Source organism: Pipistrellus hanaki (genome assembly GCF_964339955.1).
Source record: "Pipistrellus hanaki genome assembly, chromosome: 6".
NCBI lineage: Eukaryota > Metazoa > Chordata > Mammalia > Chiroptera > Vespertilionidae > Pipistrellus > Pipistrellus hanaki.
The window spans coordinates 64832763-64853432 of NC_140508.1; the positions used below are offsets into that span (position 1 = coordinate 64832763).

General features: G+C 40.8%; 1 protein-coding gene across 1 annotated transcript in view; it reads right to left on the bottom strand.

Annotated features, from left to right (window-relative positions):
• Positions 1 to 496: 496 nt before the first annotated feature.
• ARFGEF2 (ARF guanine nucleotide exchange factor 2) overlaps positions 497 to 20670 on the bottom strand; it is an 85453-nt gene continuing 65279 nt past the window's right edge. Inside the window, exons 31-39 of the mRNA XM_084886926.1 lie at positions 18984 to 19119; positions 17581 to 17719; positions 17420 to 17474; positions 15753 to 15867; positions 14253 to 14383; positions 10475 to 10643; positions 9358 to 9496; positions 4474 to 4591; positions 497 to 3958 (exon numbers count right to left, since the gene is read on the bottom strand). Coding sequence (XP_084743052.1) covers positions 3782 to 3958; positions 4474 to 4591; positions 9358 to 9496; positions 10475 to 10643; positions 14253 to 14383; positions 15753 to 15867; positions 17420 to 17474; positions 17581 to 17719; positions 18984 to 19119 — 1179 coding nt within the window. The 3' untranslated portion in view covers positions 497 to 3781. The remainder of the gene's footprint in view (positions 3959 to 4473; positions 4592 to 9357; positions 9497 to 10474; positions 10644 to 14252; positions 14384 to 15752; positions 15868 to 17419; positions 17475 to 17580; positions 17720 to 18983; positions 19120 to 20670) is intronic.

The following is a 20670-nucleotide window of genomic DNA, read 5'->3' on the forward strand; positions in this document are numbered from 1 at the left end:
TGGGTGAACCTCAGCACTGCCTCCGCTCAGCGACCAGCTGGCTGCCCTGCGAGTCTCCCTCTGCAACCTTGCCCTCAAGGCCAGCAAGAGCGGACACATCAGTCTTTTCTTGGGAACAAATGCACTGACCAAACTAATTAATGAGTGACAGTGGGCTCAAGAGATAAATAAGAATCGTTTAATGACTGGATTTCCCCCCCTTTTAGGGGTGGGGGGAAGGAGGGAGAAAAGGGGGGGGAAATCCAGTCATTAATTTTCTTCCATTGTCTGACTGGTGTGGCTCAGCAGTTGAGCATCAACCCAGGAACCAAGAGGTCACCAGTTTGATTCCAGGTCAGGGCACATGCTGGGTTTGTGGGCTCGATCACCAGTAGGGAGTGTGCAGAAGCAGCTGATCCATGTTTCACTTTCATTAATGTATCTATAGCTCCCATAAGAACAAACTAACCCCAAACTATGGCTTGATATACATATGAATTACTCCATGAAAACCAGCTTTACTTTTTAAAACTTTATTGATTTACCACTTGATTAAAGCATGGGATATTTTAACAGTATTATACATAATATTTTTACATAGAAAACTTTACATAGCATTTCATATTATATAATTCTGCTTATTCTTTCAAAAATGTATACATCCATTGGGCAAGGAATGCTTTTCATTAAATTACCAATATTAAATGCACTTAATCATCATGTATAGATTAAACAAAAGTAGCTATTAACGTTTAGGCATTTTAAGAAGGTAAAACATGTATGTTGCTCGTAAAGAAATATTTGATATGCAGATAAAATTCTTTAAAAAATTAGAACACTGAGAAAAACGACACCTTTGATGAGTATCTTTTTATGACGGCAAAGATTTCCAGGTATATTCATTCTTTTAAATACTCAGCTTTGGTTTCTTTGTTTCCCAAACTACAAAGCTGCCGATAGCAAAACTCCAAGATTTCACGTGAGTCCAAGCTATGTTTACCTTAACACAAATACAGAAACAGAATAAAAAAACGCAGTACTGAGAATCCAGCTTCTGTTTAAACCAATACCATTTGGATCATAACAACAAACATCTGAATGAGATGGTCATACTTTTGTCAACAGGTTCCTTTAATAACTATTAAAGGCTACTAAATCTATAGCCATAATCACAAAAGAACCACAAAAGAAGTTTTTTTCTTTTTTGCGTTTTGTATAAAAGTCACCTGTCAGAGGAAAATGTTTGTGTTTCCAGATATTATACGATTTCCATAATGTTTATTCTTTGGTTGTATGTGAGGAGTACCAGGGGAAGTGTGTTTGATTCTAAAGATGCATATTTGAAATGAAATTTCCCATCTGTTTGTTGTTAAGATACCAAAGCTGGTGATTTCTATAAAGGACAATGAAGGAGAACAGAATTGCTCAAAGCAGCAGTATTATAACAAAACTTCTCTGGAGACCCGGCACATACAATCAACACGTAAAGCATTCTGGGAAAGAAATAAGGCCTTGGATATGCTTCCCTCTTCTCCTCGGCTGCATCAGGACACGGGTCCTGGCCCAGCGAGCCCACACCCTCTCACTAGTGTTTGATGTCACCAGTCACGTGCGCCACGAGACAGAAGTGGAGTTTAGGCTGAATGGCTTATTACTGGAGGTAACGGATTCCTCTGTAGGTCACGGTCTGAAGATAAGAAAAATTACCCTTAATGGTTTTACGTCCAGTTTTTAAAAGTCCACGCTGGTACAATTCAAATGCCTCATTTAGAAAATGGAATTGTTTAAAAGACAAAGTTAAAAAGAAGCGGAAGCCTGAATGTTTCAGCATGTAACAAAATGTACTACACAGTTCTTACTCCGCAAAAGGAGGCAAAAATTAAAAAGGCAGGAATATACTGGAAAAGTCTTGCAGTCACTGTCCATGAAGCAAATGTCATATGACAATCTCAGAAGGAAAGGAAAAATCTCAGTCAGGGATGCAGCTGTACCGAAAATGTAGTGAACATGCGTGTTCCCCGTTTATGCTTTAGTACAAATGTTGATGGGGAGGACCGACGTGTGGGCTGTGACAGACCCTAGAACCAGGAGTCAGCCAGTCTTAGGACGGCTCCCACGGTCAGGGCCAAGATGTAACGGATTCAAGACAAGTCAGTCCAGTGTGCTCTCCCACATCCCTTCCTGTTCCACAGCTCCTCGTGAAGGTGTGTAAGTAACGTAAAAACACAAACCTGCTTTTTTTCTTTGGTAAAGAAATGAAAACACTTTTAGGGAAAGAAAAAAAAGTATACAGAGTACTGCTGGCCCAAACCAAACATTTCTCAAGGCTGTTGAAAAGAAAAACGTTTAAGAAATGGGTTTCTCAATAAACAAAAGCACCAGAAATCCTTCTCTATCAAGAAAAAAAAAATCTGATTTTATAGATAGGTTCCCAACTTACTAACTTCTAAGGCACCAGAGTTGACATCGATATAACCCAATTTACAGGACGAAGGGCGTCGGTAGTGTGAATGCTTTACGAACGCTAACACTTTCTAACGCCGAGGGCTGCTCTGGGTGAGCGGCGGGCGAGGACAGACATGAGGTGTGTGCTCTTTCTCACGGACTCCGAAGAGAGTGAACCTCCAAGTACACAGCCCGCGTTTACATAAGGTGCGTCAGAATCCATTCCACTGCAGCTGAGAATATTGCACTATCGTTAACATAGAAAGGGCCTCAGCATGGAACCTTCCAAAGAATTCAGCTCCTGGGCTTAGGTCAGCAGAAGCACTGGGCACAGGTCGCCTCCTGCCAAGGTCACAGACCAGCTGTGCCGGCCGGACCGCGCATGGGCTGAAGAGGTCAGGGCATCCCGCTCCGCACAGCCCCTGCCCTCTGAGGCCCCTTCACTGGGGACCGTGCAGAGCGGGGACACTAACCATTGGTACGCTCACTATTCTGAGGTAAAAATAAAAGGTTTACTCAAATATAAACTAACTCTTAAATTACTACTTCATATATTAGATTTCAGTGTGTGAGATGGACCATGTATCCTGGAAGTTTAATTTGATACCCATCCACCACAAGTACTTACTTCAAGAAAGGCTAATCTTCATTACACTTTTTCTTTTCCTGTAGACTTTCCTCCCCACGTGACTCAACAGGCAGAGCGGGAGGCACTACTCTTTAACCTTGCACACTCTTCTAACTTCATCACTAAACCCTGCCTTCAATCAAATCTCCAATCACGTTTTGTAAAATACTTTAAAAATCACTCAGACATAAACAAAAGCAGGGAAACACCCTCCTCTGTCCCCTACATCTCCCCAAACTAATCTACTGAAGCTGACTCAACTGACAGACACCCGGACTTGGCTGACACACTCAGACAACAACAAACCCAGCGTATTGGGTGGCATTCGGCCGTTACAAGAAATTTTATTAACAGACTAACAGTCACGAACCGATACAGCTATGTCCAGTATTTAAAGGAGAGCGACTTCCTCTGACAGATGGCTGCAGTCCACCCTGGGACGTCCCCAGAGAGGACAGCGTGTGCAGCGACAGGTCTGACCGGCAGTTCAGTCAGTGGAATGGAAGGACGGGGATGGAGACTCCCCGCCCGCTGTGCTAACTGGTCTGCAGCAGTTTAATACAACCACACGCCCTGTTCGGGGCCGCGGAGGGACCAGCGCAGAGGCCAGCGTTATCCAGACCACCCTGAGCTCCAAGATGCCGACTCCTGTTTCTAGGATCTGCCCCTTCAGGAGAGGGGCCAGCAGAGGCGACGTGGCGAGTTTTCTGCAGGGCAGCAGGGCCCGGGCTACCACTCCGGTGGCAGGGTGCCCGCTGCCTGTGCTGGCTCTTCGGGAATCCATATCTTGTACACCACACCTATCCGCAGGAAGAACTTCCGCAGAACCGCCCGGAGCTCGGGGATCAGGTCAAACTGCATGATCTCACACAGGTAGGGGTAGTACTTGGAAGCATGTGCTTTAAACTTGAGGGGGGAGACAAGGAGAGAGAGCACATTAGACACAGGACTACTTGTTACAAAAGTGTTCCCCTCACTCTGAACTTCTTGCAGTATCGGTGCTTTTTGCTATTAGAAAGTTGGTGCAAAAAATTTGCCAATTAAAACCTCTTTTCCTTATATTTAACTCCAAACACAAATGTAGGGATAGCTTTGCTACAAAAGGCAACTTCAGTTTTAGTAAAACAAGTTCCCAGCGCTAGACCAGTGCTGCCCAATCTCAGTCTCTTCCAGCAGCCTCACGGAGGACACCGCCGTGCTCAACAGCCTGCAGCGCCTGCCTTTCCCAGCTGGGCTCGGGGGGAGAAAAACCCAGGTACCCAAGGCTCCCCTTGTCTGCAGTGAGCCACCCTCCCCCGGCATGTACAAGGCTGCTGGCCATGTAAGCATCCTTGGAAGAGTTGAGAAGATAGTTACCTCGCACTCTGAGTAAAAAGCCAACCCAAACCTATGTCTAGTGGAGACAGTTCATTTGCTTATACCTTTTCGTCGTTTATTTTGAGGGTTTTTGTTAGGAGTAACAGCAGGAGACTGGTCCAGGCCTCCCGATGGCTTTCAGAGTTCACGGTGATGAAGTAGGCGAGAGCCTCACTGCACACACTGCAAGAATCAGAAGGGCACATGGAACGAGAGATGAACACTCACGTTCTACGGGGTGGAGGTGCTTTATTCTCACAGTGAGTATTTACCAAGCACCTGCTCTGGCTGTGCCATCCTGAGCAAATCTGAGCCTCAGTTTCCTCAGCTGTAAAATGGGGATAAATAACTATACCAAACTCAAGGGCTGTTGTGAAGATTAAATGGACTACGTATGTTAAATGTTAGCTAAGCTCAGCCCTGGCACATAGGTGGGGCTCAATCAGTGTTTGCAGCACAAAAAGCATGAGAGCTTATTATCCACAATTAATTATAACCTGCCTTTCTCTTCTCAGATCACATACGATTGCTATACTTAAAACATGTTATGCTAAAAACATGTATGTATCTTCTTTAGAGAAACTTTACACAACTATGTAGGTAAATCTCTGTTGGGTTTAAGTTGAAATGAGCAACTGGTGTGCCCTTTAGTCCTTTTTTCAGTTTATGACTTGTTAGTCATATACTCTTTTTATAAGATGATGAAAAGTGCATACAAGTAAAAAAAAGGAAAATATCTATAATTCTATTGTCCTGAGGGACATATGACAATATTTTGGCATAGTATTTCCTTCCAACTTTTTTATGATAAACCCCCCACCCCCACAAAACACTGCTGAAAATCCTAAGTATACAACATAGTTTTTTTTTTTTTTTAAATATATTTATTGATTTTTCACAGAGAGGAAGAGAGAGGGATAGAGAGTTAGAAACATCGATGAGAGAGAATCATCGATCAGCTGCCTCTTGCACACCCCCTACTGGGGATGTGCCCGCAACCAAGGTACATGCCCTTGCCCGGAATCGAACCCGGGACCTTTCAGTCCGCAGGCCTACGCTCTATCCACTGAGTCAAACCGGTTCCGGCACAACAGTTTTTTTTTTTTTTAAAGATTTTTATTTATTATTTATTTATTTATTTATTTTTATTTATTTTTTACATATTTTCTTGATTTTTTTTTTATTGCCCCCCTCCCTCCCTCCCACACATCCCCTCCCTCCCCATAGTTTTATGTCCATTGGTTGTACTTATATGCATTTATACAAGTCCTTCGGTTGATCTATTATCTCCCCCTGATATCCCTACCCTCCCCACTGTAATTTGACAGTCTGCCTGTTGCTTTACTTTCTCTATATCTGTCTCTTGGTTCATCAGTTTATAAAGATCTTTATCATCCACCGATGTGTGAGGTCATGTGGTGTTTCTCTTTCGTTGATTGGCTTATTTCACTCAGCATGATGCTCTCCAATTCCACCCAGGTTGCTGCAAATGATGAGAATTCCTTCTTCTTTATGGCAGCATAGTATTCCATTGTGTAGATGTACCATAGTTTTTGGATCCAATCATCTGCTGACGGGCACCTAGGCTGTTTCCAAATTCTGGCTATTGTAGATTGTGCTGCTATGAACATAGGGGTGCATATATCCTTTCTGATTGGTGTTTCTAGTTTCTTGGGATATATTCCTAGAAGTGGGATTACTGGGTCAAATGGGAGTTCCATTTTCAGTTTTTTGAGGAAACTCCACACTGTTCTCCACAGTGGTTGCACCAGTCTGCATTCCCACCAGCAGTGCACGAGGGTTCCTTTTTCTCCGCAACCTCGCCAACACTTGTCGTTTGTTGATTTGTTGATGTTGGCCATTCTGACAGGTGTGAGATGGTACCGCATTGTTGTTTTGATTTGCACCTCTCGGATAATTAGTGACTTTGAGCATGTTTTCATGTGCCTTTTGGCCTTCCTTCTGTCTTCTTTTGAAAATATTCTGTTTAGGTCCATTGCCCATTTTTTAATTGGATCATTCATCTTCCTTTTATTTAGTTGTATAAGCTGTCTGTAAATGTTGGAGATTAAACCTTTATCAGTGGTAATATTTGCAAATATGATCTCCCACACCGTGGGCTTTCTTGTTGTTTTATTGATGGTTTCTTTTGCTGTAAAAAAGCTTTTTATTTTGAAGTAGTCCCATTTGTTTATTTTCTCTTTAGCTTCCATTGCCCTAGGGGCAGTATCAGTGAAGAAGTTATTTTGGCATACGTCTGAGATTTTGCTACCTGTGGATGCTTCTAGTATTTTTATGGTTTCCCGTCTGATGTTTAAGTCCTGTATCCATTTTGAGTTTATCCTTGTGAATGGTGTAAGTTGGTGATCTAGTTTCATTCTTTTGCACGTGTCTGTCCAATTTTCCCAACACCATTTATTGAAGAGACTGTCTTGACTCCATTGTATATTCGTGCCTCCTTTGTCAAATATTAATTGAGCATAGTGATTTGGGTTGATATCTGGGTTCTCAATTCTATTCCATTGATCTATTTGTCTGTTCTTGCGGCACAACAGTTTTATATTTGCTTTTTTTGGGGTGAAACTTACTGATTTCCACATCAGGGGAAATATTTTTTTAAAACTTTATTTTTAATGGGTGTGTATTAGTATTCTATTATAGATTATACTGTAATTTAATTTCACAGTTGAGCTGTTTTAAATGTTTCCTTTTTATAAGCCAACAATTAATATTATGTGTGGGAATACACATCTATATTTTAGAATTAAAAAAAAAACAATATTTTATTAATTTTTTACAGAGAGGAAGAGAGAGAGACAGAGAGCTAGAAACATCAATAAGAGAGAAACATCGATCAGCTGCCTCCTGCACCCCCCCCACTGGGGATGTGCCCACAACCAGAGTACGTGCCCTTGACCGGAATCGAACCCGGAACTCTTCAGTCCGCAGGCTGACGCTCTATCCACTGAGCCAAACCGGTTTTGGCTCCATCTATTGTTGACTATATTTTAGAATTTTCTTAAGTAGATCCTGTCACAGTGGATTACTGACGCAAAGGAGTGAACATCTTTAGGTTCCTGATTTATAACGACACCTGATTTTCAGGAAGAACCTGTCAGCACAGCCCGACCAGCAGTGCTGGAGCGAGTCTTCCCACCCGGAGGCACAGAGGCCGCAGTGCACACGGCTGGTTTAAATCTTAAAGGCACAGAGGCAGCAGTGCACACTGCTGGTTTAAATCTTAAAGGCACAGAGGCAGCAGTGCACACGGCTGGTTTAAATCTTAAAGGCACAGAGGCCGCAGTGCACACTGCTGGTTTAAATCTTAAAGGCACAGAGGCCGCAGTGCACACTGCTGGTTTAAATCTTAAAGGCACAGAGGCAGCAGTGCACACTGCTGGTTTAAATCTTAAAGGCACAGAGGCAGCAGTGCACACGGCTGGTTTAAATCTTAAAGGCACAGAGGCAGCAGTGCACACTGCTGGTTTAAATCTTAAAGGCACAGAGGCCGCAGTGCACACTGCTGGTTTAAATCTTAAAGGTGTAAATGGAGCCAGGCCCGCACGGCTCAGCAGATGAGTGTTGACCTACGAACTAGGTCACGGTTTGATTCGCGGTCAGGGCACATGGCTGGGTTGCAGGCTCATTCCCCAGTAGAGTGTGTGTAGGAGGCAGCTAATCAATGATTCTCTCTCATCATTGATTTTTTTTCTCTGTCTCCCTCTCCCTTTCTCTGAAATCAATAAAAATATATTAAGAAGAAAAAGTGTAAATGGAGGCTCTGACATAGCATCTTGCTCACAGTTGCCCAAGAAGCTGGATGGCAAAATCTATTTTTTCTGTCTGGGGAGCTCCCAGTGGCATCCCACTGTCTCCCCACAATCAAATAAGTGCATCGTGGCATTCATATGGTTCTATCCATTCCTCTTGGAAAGAAGTGATAGGATGTCAGGGCTGACAGTGCTCGGAGCAGAGCCTAGCAAGGACTTCACTCCAGTCCTGCTGACTCTGAGTGCAGGGCACTTTTCACTGCCCCTGTTTCTTTTCTTTTTCTTTTTTTTTTTTTAAATATATTTTTATTGATTTTGTACAGAGAGGAAGGGAGAGAGATAGTTAGAAACATCGATGAGAGAGAGTCATCTATCAGCTGCCTCTTGCACACCCCCTACTGGGGATATGCTCGCAACCAAGGTACATGCCCTTGACCGGAATCGAACCCGGGTCCCTTCAGTCCCCAAGCCGACGCTCTATCCATTGAGCTAAACCGGTTTCGGCTTCACTGCCCCTGTTTCTGTTTCTGAGAAAAGGACAAATTAAAGAAATGCGGCCCTGCCGGTGTGGCTCAGTGGATAGAGAACCTGAGGACTGAAAGATCCCAGGTTCGATTCTGGTCAAGGGCATGTACCTTGGTTGCGGGCATGTCCCCAGTGGGGAGTGTGCAGGAGGCAGCTGATCAATGTTTCTCTCTCATTGATGTTTCTAACTCTCTACTCTCCCTTTTTCTCTGTAAAAAAAATCAGTAAAATACATTAAAAAAAAAAAAAAAGTGGAAAAAAAAAGTGACCAAAGAGAAGGAAAAACACACAGGAAAACAGTATGAAAGAACATCCGTGTATAGGTACTTTCCTCCTACTCTTCTCAATTCATGGTACTGCGGTGGTGCATTTTGTGTATCACAGATAAAAATTTTTTTTTTTTTTAAATATATTTTATTGATTTTGTACAGAGAGGAAGGGAGAGAGATAGAGAGCCAGAAACATCGATGAGAGAGAGTCATCAATCAGCTGCCTCTTGCACACCCCCCACTGGGGATATGCCCGCAACCAAGGTACATGCCCTTGACCGGAATCGAACCCGGGACCCTTCAGTCCCCAAGCCGACGCTCTATCCATTGAGCCAAACCGGTCCCGGCCACAGATAAGATATTTAATCAAAACCAATTTTCTTACTTTAAGAGTCGCTGCTGTATTTCTTCCCAGGAATCCCTGCGATTCTCATCGACATACATTCGAAACAGGATCCTCAGACAACAGGCCAGGCTGCTGGTTTCTTGTTTTAGAAGGTTGGGTTTAGACTTGCCTTTAAAACCTAGAGATCAGATCATCACTGAAATGGTGCACATTCTAGGTTTCTGCTGAAAAAATCATCTGGGAATCTAATCTAATCTAGTAAAAAGTACCCAAACAGCTCACATTCTTCTTCTTCTTTTTTAAAAATGTTTTTATTGATTGTAGAGAGGGGGCAGCTTACATTCTTAACATGACTCAAACGTGATACCGGGCAAAGGCAGTCGGCAGCTCACCCGTGCTCTGTGTGAGTTCTCACTGCCTGCTCTCTGCTCTCTGCTCCCTTAGACTCTACTCACCGGCTGGTGAAGCCATTTGTTTCAGCTTCTCAAGATTCTAGCACGTTGCAAGAATTTTTCCCTCACAAAGCACGGTTAAGAACACATTTTCTTAAACAAAGCAGTACCAATCAACCACAGAGATGTGGAACCCACTCTCAGAGGCAAGACCTTAATATAGGCAAAGACAACACATCTAGATATTTTAAAGTCATAGAGAAAAATGAGATTTAAAAATTTGAGTTAAAATAGGTATTTGGGGATTTAAGTAATGGAAATACATAAATTATATAAAGTATCACTATTGTGCAAAATTAAAAAAATGAGCTTCCCACCATCACCCCAGGATTTCTGTACATATTTTTGGAGGCGAGGAAGAGAATAGACCCCTAAAAGCTTCAGAAAATGAATGAATGCTTTGTTTCTCCTAGACTACTACACTTATTATATCATCATATAACAATTTTAATCTAATGTAAAATTTTTTTATTTACTACATCAATTCAATTCTCTTTCAACTTGTTTTTCCATAAAAAACTGAGAATCTCTCACAAGCCAGGCAGTATTCCTGGTACTGTGATAACATCTATCCAGCAATTCCTTTCTTTCTCCCTCAGGCATGGAAACAGCTATGTGTACAATGTCAGGAATCTCCCAAAGGCTTTAAGGTTTTAGAGTGATGACCACTGTGGCCGCCTGTCCTATCTGCTGTGTGTCCTTACCTGCTCGCCATAGGACAGTTCGCTGCTCGTAATTGGAGTTGAAGGCTTTTGAGAATGAATGGGACTCCTGCAAGCAGTCCAGTAGCTTGAAGAGGTGCTGGGAAGACATGCACTTATACATGCCCTGATCCTCCGTCTCTATGTGGATGTCCGCATCCAGCGTGTCTTGCTAGAAAGGAGAGGATAGAGAGCTAGGTAAGGAAGATGAAATGGTTTTGGACATGGTGATATCTGATACAGGGAGTTATACTCTCCAAAAATCCTATCCTCTGTGTAAGACAGACTGCATTCCTCAACACCCTGAACTATTTCCCATGAAGACTCGGCACACTGTCTGGTTAGAGAATATTCTGAGCTCTGGCACATTGGTGGGCTTTGCTGGCCAACGTTTCAGTTTGGTCACTATTGTCTTTATGGAATGAACACTGTATATTTCTCCAATTCATTCACTACAGGAGTGCATTGTTCTCTTTATTTTATAAAGAAATTGGAAAATGGTAAAATCAAACAGTAGTATATGTGACAGAAAATGTAAGTCTCAAAATATACTCTCTGAAAGATAGAAATTATTAAGCAAAGCCTAACTGGAATCTTTAGCTTCATCAGATGATTAATGAACTTAACCATTTAACTGCCACACATCCAAAACAGAAAACCCCGCGTCTATAGACGCTTATAGTGAACAAAGGGTTAAGTTCAACAACTGTGTTTTCCGATGTGAAGAAAACAACATAAAAAAAACATGTGTGAAATGCTAGAAATTTTTATTGAACACGTTGCCTGAAATGTGAGATGTAATCAGGGATTCTATATCCCGTGAGCCTTCTTGGAATGGACCCCATCCTCCCCATAGGGCAGAGGTTACAAGAGGACAAAAGGGGCAGAGTTTGCAATATTCTCCAAAGTGATCTACAGAGTCAACGTCTTAACAAAATCACAGCTACTTCTTTGCAGAAATTGACATGCTGTCTTAAAATTCATATAAAATGCAAGTGAAGAATAGCCAAAATATCTTGAAAAAAGAAGAGCTTTGGGGAGCTTGCTTCCTGCCAATGTCATCAGTTTGGCTCCAATAAACTCTTACATATATAAAAAAAGCACAAAGTTTGAAGACTCATATTTTCCAATTTCAAAGCTCAATAAAAAGCTGCAGTAATCAAGACTGTGGTAAGTGGCATAAAGGTAGACATAAAGATCCATGTAACAGAACTGAGAGTCCTTATAAATCTATAATAATAAAAGCATAATATGCTAATTACACTGGGCAGCTGAACATTTGGAATGACTTTCCGGACAAGGCCATTGCCACAGCTGCGAGGGCCAAGACCCTTGCACGAATTTCATGCATCGTGCCTCTAGTATATATATAAAAGCCTAAGCCACAGTCTGACCATCAGCTAGGATGCACACTGACCATCAGGGCAGATGCTCCAACCAGTAGCTATGATGTGCAATGACCACCAGGAGGCAGACACTTAACAAAGGAGCTGCCAAGTGACAGAGTGCCCTCTCCCCCTCTGGGACCCCCGGGGAATGTCGGACTGCCAGTTTGGCCTGATCCCTGCAGCCAGGCCGAGGGACTCCATCTGGGGGAGGGGCCTCGTCACGCCCGCTGCCCTTCGAGCCCGGCGCCGCCCCAGGTGTTGCTGGCCAGGAAGGGACTGCAGGAGGTTGGCTCCAGAGCATGTCTGGCCTGTCTTGCCTAGTCCTGCCGGCTACTTTCTAACTAACTTCCTTCCAATGTGCACAAATCCATGCATGGGCCTTTAGTATAAATATAAATTCTTATATTTATGGTCAAGTAATTTCCAAAATGGGTATCAGAATAATTCATTGGAGGAAAATAGTCTTTATAACAAACTAGAGAGCCAGTGCATGAATCAGTGCACTGGTGGGGTCCCTCAGCCTGGCCTGTGCCAGGGACGCCTTGGGGGAAACAGTCTGTCAATTCCTCAAAAAGGTAAACTTAGAGTTGCCATATGACCCAGCAATTCAGGAGAATTAAAGACATACATCCGCATGAAAAATTATACACAAATGCTCATAACAGAATTATTCATAATAGCCAAACAATAAAAATAGCCCAAATGTCCATCAACTGATGAATGGATAAACAAAATGTGGGGTACATGGAGTAGTTCATGTAATATATATATTACATTTTTATTAATTTCAGAGAGGAAGGGAGAGGGAGAAATAGAAATATCACTGATGAGATCACTGGAGATCCAGCCTCTGACTGGAACTGAACCTGGGACCCTTCAGTCCACAGGCCAATGCTCTATCCACTGAGCCAAACCAGCCAGGGCTATTCAGTCATATTTAATAATAATAAAGTACTGATACCAGCTGCAACATGAATGAACCTAGAAAATATTACGCTAAGTGAAAGAAGCCAGACACCAAAGCTCACATATATGATTCCATTAATATAAAATAACCAGGTTAGGCAAAATTCGTAGAGAAGTAGATTTGATTAGTGGTTATCAAGGGCTGGAGCCAGAAGGGAAAGTGACTGCTAATGGTTAGGGCATTCCCTTTGGCAGTGACAAAAAGTATTCTGGAATTAGCCGAGACCGGTTTGGCTCAATGGATAGAGCGTCGGCTTGGGGACTGAAGGGTCCTGGGTTCGATTCCGGTCAAGGGCATGTACCTTGGTTGCGGGCATATCCCCACTGGGGGGTGTGCAGGAGGCAGCTGATCGATGACTCACTCTCATCGATGTTTCTAGCTCTCTGTACAAAATCAATAAAATATATATAAAAAAAAAAATTCTGGAATTAGACCATGGTGATATTTGTACAACTTTGTGATTATACTAAAACCACTAAATTGTACACTTAAAAAATAAAAAAAACAAATAGCCTTTGAATCACAGATGTTTTGCTCAGCAGTATTACTGTACTTAATTAGGTGATTTCCCATATGAAACTATCTCGATTCTGGTTTCTCCTGAAAACGGGAAGACCGTCAAGACTTGCCTCCCCTACAGCAGCACCGCTGCTGCTGGGCGTGGCTTTGGCTCCAGCTGGCCTGGACTCCCCGTCGCCTGCCGCAAGCACTCACAGGGTCTGCTAGCCCCCGAGGCACTTAAGTTTAAAACCCATGGTAATAAGGTTACTTTCCATATTTTGGACACTCAATTCTCTATTTCCAAGAATACTGGTGTGCATAGAAGATTGTATATGTAAAGAAAATGTGTACTTTCTCAAGGAAAAACTGGTATTATTATCCACATATGTTTCCCTCTCAGTTACTTGTGGTTAAATTATAAATTTTGAGAAGTAATCCTGTGATTAATAATATTTAAGGTGGGGATGGCATCTGAGCAGTGGTATGCTGATAAACTAACTCTCTGGGGAATAAAAAGAAGCCCTGATGTTTAGTATTTGCTGATTTCTGTGGTGTAAATACTTCCACCACGGCCAATTTGAAGCTACCATTATTATTTAAAAAAAAATATACTATCAGAGAGGAAGGGAGAGGGAGAGATAGAAACATCAGTGATGAGAGAGAATCATTGATTGGCTGCCTCCTGCAAGCCCCCAACTGGGGAGCGAGCCCACAACCCAGTTATGTGCCCTTGACCAGAACTGAATCCAAGACCCTTCAATCTACAGGCCAATGCTCTACCCACTGAGCCAAACCGGCTATGGCCAAAATGATGTTGAACATGGGGTTGGGAAAAAATGAGCATGATGGGCCCTTGCAAGCCAGTACCAGCTGGTTCCAGCACACCACTGCACCTGCACAACTTCTCGAGGCCTGCTTTCCTTACCTGGGCAGCAACCATGTGCTCTGCATCTTCTTTTTTGCTCGTTGCCGGGTAGAACACAATGTTGTCAATGGCCTGTATCAGTTCCAACTGGACCACACACTTGATGAGGAGGCTGGCAAACAGTTTCTGATCTATATTAGATGATAAAGATTAACCCTAATAATGATTCAGCCAGTATTGAATAAATATTCAATGAGTTCCAACTATGTGCCAGGCACAGTTCTTGATGATGTGGCCTAACAATAATAAGCAAGATAAAAATCCCTGCTCCCGGGGCAGACACAGACAACAAACAAACAAGGTATTTAAGTGTATGGCAGAGTACTATGTCAAACGATGAAGACACGTAGGGGTGGGGATAAGGTAAGGATGGTGTCAGGATTGGTTTGAAAATGTAAGCCATGTGGTCAGGAAAGGCCGTTCTGAAAATGTAGTATCTGACCAAAGACCAAGACGTGAAAGATCACAAAAATGAAACATACTGTACATTGCCTGGCTCATAGCAAAAATAGGTATACCTATTTAAAAAAAAATGACAGGAAAAAACACCGGAAGCAACACCATAAGATTCAAATTGTCAAAAGTAATTTGAAACTAATATCCAGAAAAGGGATCTCTAGCACATAAAGAGCTCCTCCAAACCAATAAATAAATAAAAAAAAAGAGCAACAATCAATACAAAATGAGCAAAGATTATGAACAGATAGTTCATATAAAATAGAATTGGTTCTTAAACACATTAAAAAATGGCTCAGTCTCATTATTAAAAAGCTACAAATTAAAATGACTCCAAATATACAAAATATCACCTATGTGTTCCCAGAGATCATGTAAACAGGTACAACCTTAATGGGCAGCAATCTGGACTATCTGCTAAAATGGCAAATGCACTTATTAGTTAACCCAGCAATCCAATGACTAGGAATTTGGGCCATATGGTAACATAAATCCATTAATAATACCCGTTAGGTGATTCATGCGTACTGACTGTAACAAAAAAATAGTGGGAATAATACACTATTATTATGTCTTTAAGTAGGGACCCAATTACACAAATAACATCGACAGCCTGGAGTAATATACAATAGTGTAATATAATGTGAAAGCTATTTAAGTACTGATTTTGAATGAGTTCTAAGATATATTAAGTGAAAAAATAATAATGCATAGCCTTCTACAATTTGCATCAAGAGGAGAGAACTGATATATGTGTATATACAGTATCTATATGTACATATAGTATACCTATGTATCAGTATCTGTCTGTCTACATGTACATACATATTTGTGTGTTATGGATATGCACTTCATGCATATGAACAAATGTCTGTGGAAAGGCACCTAAGAAATGGGTCGCACTGTTGGCCAGACAGGAAGGAGCTGGCAGACTGAGGCACAGTGTAGAAAGGTTTATCATGTGTACCCTATTTTGCCTTCTGAATATCTGAACCACGTCAATGTGTTACCTACTTAAAATAAAAAATAAAAAAGTGGCCTTACTTGCGTATGGTCTCCCTTTCCAGCTCTCATCGGTGGGGTTAGAGAGCTGGCTCTGGCCTCTCTCAGAGGCATTTTTATCTATGCTGCTTAGCGACTGGCGGTCCAGATCCACATCCTAAAAGTAAACCAGAGAGAAATACAACGGTCACTTCTCATCTGTAATTCAGCATCTGGGCAGAGTGGTGCCTGTTCTAACACTGGGGCTCAACATAAACGTAAGTGTCTTGCTCAGCCTGACGTACAATTACACTGCATGCATCAGGTGACACCTCTCAGAGGCTGCACAGGAGAGATTACGGATTTCAATGATTTCTTCCCTCCATTAAAACTTCATATTTTCTCATTCCAATTTAGAGGGCATTTCTCAACATGATTTAACAATGAGCATGACCAAATTTTAATGAGATAAAATTAAAAAGTAAACTAGTGTAATAGCTCGTCTTTTCCCCTTTCTATTGACTACAGAAGAAGACAGAGTTTAATAGTTATGTATAGTGTCATGGGGGTACTAGATTTATTGGGGGGTTACTTTGTAAGTTATACAAGTGTCTAGCCACTATGTTATATACTCAAAACTAATATTATATTGTATACGTCAACCGTAATTGGAAAGAAAAAAAAAAGTTATAAAATGAAAAAAACCACACACACACAAAAATCATCAGAAAGTAAAATACTTGTAAACCAAAGTATTTTAAGGTGGGGCTTGAATTAGAACTTTATGTGGCTGCACACAAAAAACAACTACTACTTCGCAGTCTGTGTAACTTCTGTTATACAGCTAATGTGTTAACATTTAGTAAGTGCCAACATGCTGCAGCCGATACTCCAATTAGTCCTTACTTAGTTGGAAAGCCAGGTATGAAACTATGCATGTACTGAACATTTTTCTATATGAATGATTAATTCTGAAAACAACCCCCCAAAACAACAACAACTCACTGGTGGAGAGAAAAAGTACTCTTTATTTAGGAAGATAATAAACAAAGATAATTATACTAAAGTATTAATAATGGGAACTGACCTGTCCAACAAGGGAGAATTCATTAAATAAATTATAATAATGTGTAGCTGTTCTCAGAGAATATTTATTTATTTATTTATTTTAATATTTTTTTTATTGATTTTGTACAGAGAGGAAGGGAGAGAGATAGAGAGTTAGAAACATCAATGAGAGAGAGTCATCGATCAGCTGCCTCTTGCACACCCCCTACTGGGGATGTGCCCGCAACCAAGGTACATGCCCTTGACCGGAATCGAACCCGGGACCTTTCAGTCCCCAAGCCGACGCTCTATCCATTGAGCCAAATCGGTCCCGGCTCTCAGAGAATATTTAAAAATGTGGGAAAATGCTCACAATGTTAAGTAATACATTATGTGCTAAGTAAGCCACATTTCAAATAGGTGGGTTACGTGAGTCAGTCACATTAAAAAAACAAAACAAAAAAAAACCACACTAGAAATGTTTTGTGTTTTTTATTGAGTGAAGAGACTTATTTTCGTAATATTTTTCTACACTTTCGAAAAACCGTGTTAATGAACATATATTATTTTTAGATTTTATAACTGTTTTAACTCACTTCCCATCAGGAAAGCATTAATTAACTCTTTGGGCTGTTAAATCTTTTACTATAAAATGAGAAAAGAGAACCAAAAAGAAATCTTACCAAATGCTTTTCTGATGCGTCTTCCTCCATTCCTACAGGCCTCCACGTCAGCAAACTTGAGAAAATGTAAGAAAAGGAAAAGGATCACTTACAAGGCAACGCAGAGCTCCAAGACGCCACATAACATACAAACAAATAACGATAATCACACTAACACTTACACGTGTGGGATGGTTGTTTTGAAAATATCCATCATACAGCTGCACGTTTTATCCCAGACATCAGGACTGAATTTCTCTCCACTGGATATTACTAAGTTTTCTAAACAATTTGTACCTGATCGAGCCAATTGCTCATTATCTGCAAAATAAAATATCTATCATTAAACTTCAACTGCCCTTTGACAACCAGATTGCTGATGCTTCATGTTGTGGAGACTACGCCATTGGTGGGTTTATAGGCTTTTAATTAATGCAGCATTGCTACAGATAAAATTAACATTTTTATAGTTCAAGTGGGGGAGAAATTATTTCTCATAGCTTTACTGCTAGGGATCGGAAGGTCAACATTTTGCCACCTAGTTAACTAGCTTCTTGTATGAGAAATGGTAAAAAAAAAAAAAAAAAGATGGAAAATATCCGAACAGTGTTTTTAAAAATGAAGTCATTCAGCCGAAACCGGTTTGGCTCAGTAGTAGAGCGTCGGTCTGCAACTGGAAGGTCCCAGATGCGATTCCGGTCAAGGGCATGTACATTGGTTGTGGGCACATCCCCAGTAGGGGGTGTGCAAGAGGCAGCTGGTTGATGTTTCTCTCTCATCGACGTTTCTAGCTCTCTCTCTCTCTCCCTTCCTCTCTGTAAAAAATCAATAAAATATATTTAAAAACAAAACAAAACAAAAAAGTTTTATCATAGAAAATTTTAAACATAGAAAAAAATAGAAAAAAATAGTATAACTTACAAAAAGGTACATCTTTTAAAATATAACTACAGACCACCTTAAATAAATATAAACTGACTTGGTTGAGAGATTGTTTTTGTCCTAATTAAAGTTTTAAAAATGCATTTTCACCAATTAACTTGGGTTGGGGAACATCCAGCTAGAGGGCCACCTAAGGCTGGAACAATCATTTGGTCGGGCCCAACAAAGGCATTAGGGTGAGTTATGAAATGTTTGAGCAAATATAGCAACTAATTAAAAAAAATTTTTTTTATTGATTTTTACAGAGAGGAAGGGAGAAAGAGAGAGAGTTAGAAACATCGATGAGAGAGTGTCATCGATCAGCTGCCTCTTGCACATCCCCTAGAGGGGATATGTCTGCAACCAAGGTACATGCCCTTGACCGGAATCGAACCCAGGACCTTTCAGTCCCCAAGCCGATGCTCTATCCATTGAGCCAAACTGGTTTTGGCATAGCAGCTAATTTTTAAGCTGATAATTTTGTATGGCCTGCAAATAATGTTATAAATTTACAAATGGCCCTTGGCAGAAAAAAGTTCTCCACCCTTAAATTAAATGATATAGTGTACTCCTTGGCATTATAGCCATGCTTTTATATGTGGAAAAAATTAGTCTATCATGAAGGACTATGTCAAGATAAATGATGCCTAGAGACATAGAATACCTTGTTTTACACACCACTGCAACTGTGCAAATATATCAGGAAGTAGAACTTCATTCAAAGCTTCATAAAACTGGGTAAATACGTCACAAATAGCATAAAGTGCGTGATTACAAGTTGTTGTCATCCACTCAGATTTCTGGAAAAACAGTACAAAGATAATGTTTAAAGACCACTCTGTCCCACACGTCACTGACAAACTATTCTGGAAAGCAATCTAGGATTGTGTATCAACAGTCATATCAGTTCACATCCACTGGTGCAATAACACTTCTAGGAATGAAGCCTAAAGATCAGTGGGTGAGGTTTATGTTTATCACACTGGTATTTATATACTGTAAACACAGATACAAACTAATGCCCAGCAATGTGCGATTAAATCGAGTACATCCATTTGTCAGAACATTAAACAGTCAAAGTGTTACTTACAAAAACTTTTAATTATTGGGAAAAATGAATATAAGGTTATGCTAAATACACCACACATCAAAAATTTAAATATTAAAAATGAGTAAATAGGCAACTTTGAAAGACGATATTAAAATGGCCAACAACCTCATGGCAAGGTAGTAAACATCACTGATCATTAGGGAAATAAAAATCAAAACTACAACGAGATGTCTCCTCACAGCTGTTAGAATGACATTCATCAAAAAAGACAAGAGATAAATGCCGAAGAGGATGTGAAAAAAAGAGAACACTTGTGTACTGTTGGTGGACTATAAATTGGTACAGCCACTATGGAAAACAGTATGAAGGTTCCTAAAAAAAATAAATAAATAAAAAATAGAACTACCATATGATCCAATAAATTCTACTTCTGGATATATATCCGAAAAAAGTATGTTGAAGAAATATCTAGTCCTGACTGGTTGCTCAGTGGTTAGAGCGTTGGCCTATGGACCGAAGGATACCAAGTTTGATTTCCAGTCAAGGGCACATACCTCTGTTGTGGGTTTGATCCCTGACCCTGGTCAGGATGCGTGCAGGAGGCAACCAGTAGATGTGTCACTCTCACATCTCTGGCTTATCAAATTAATGATTAAATAAATTACGAAGAGCTGGAGTGGGTATAGGGAAGCAGTAACATGCATGCATTGCTGGCAGAAATGTGAAGAGCTATAAGTGTATTTGGAGGTCAACTAGAAGTATGTACCCTGTTTCCCCCGAAAATAAGACAGTGTCTTATATTAATTTTTTCTCCCAAAGTTGTGCTAGGTCTTATTTTCAGGGGATGTTTTATCTTTCCATGTGCTAGTCTTATTAGGAGGATGTCTTATTTTCAGGGAAACATGGTATCAAAAGCCTCAGTGATGTGCAAGCCCCAAACGTGGCAGTCAGACCACTTCTCCTAAAAGCAAACTGTAGCTGCAAAAATGTTCATTTCATTGCTGTCTAAAGGAAAATTGGAAACCATTTCCATGGACTATGGAACATCAACAGATAGGAATGTTTTTGTAGTCCCTAAAAATGTTGTGGAGGACAAGTTGCGGTTGTAGGAAAACACACATTAAGTTAAAAAAAGCAGTTCCCTGCATATGATAGGATTCCATTGTAAAAAAAGTATATAACACACACATACACAACACACACGGCATATCTTAAGGGGTTAACAGTGGTAACTTGTGGAAGTTTTGAACTGTGGGTGCTTAAATTTTTTCTTTGTTTTTCTGTTTTCCAATTTGTTTTA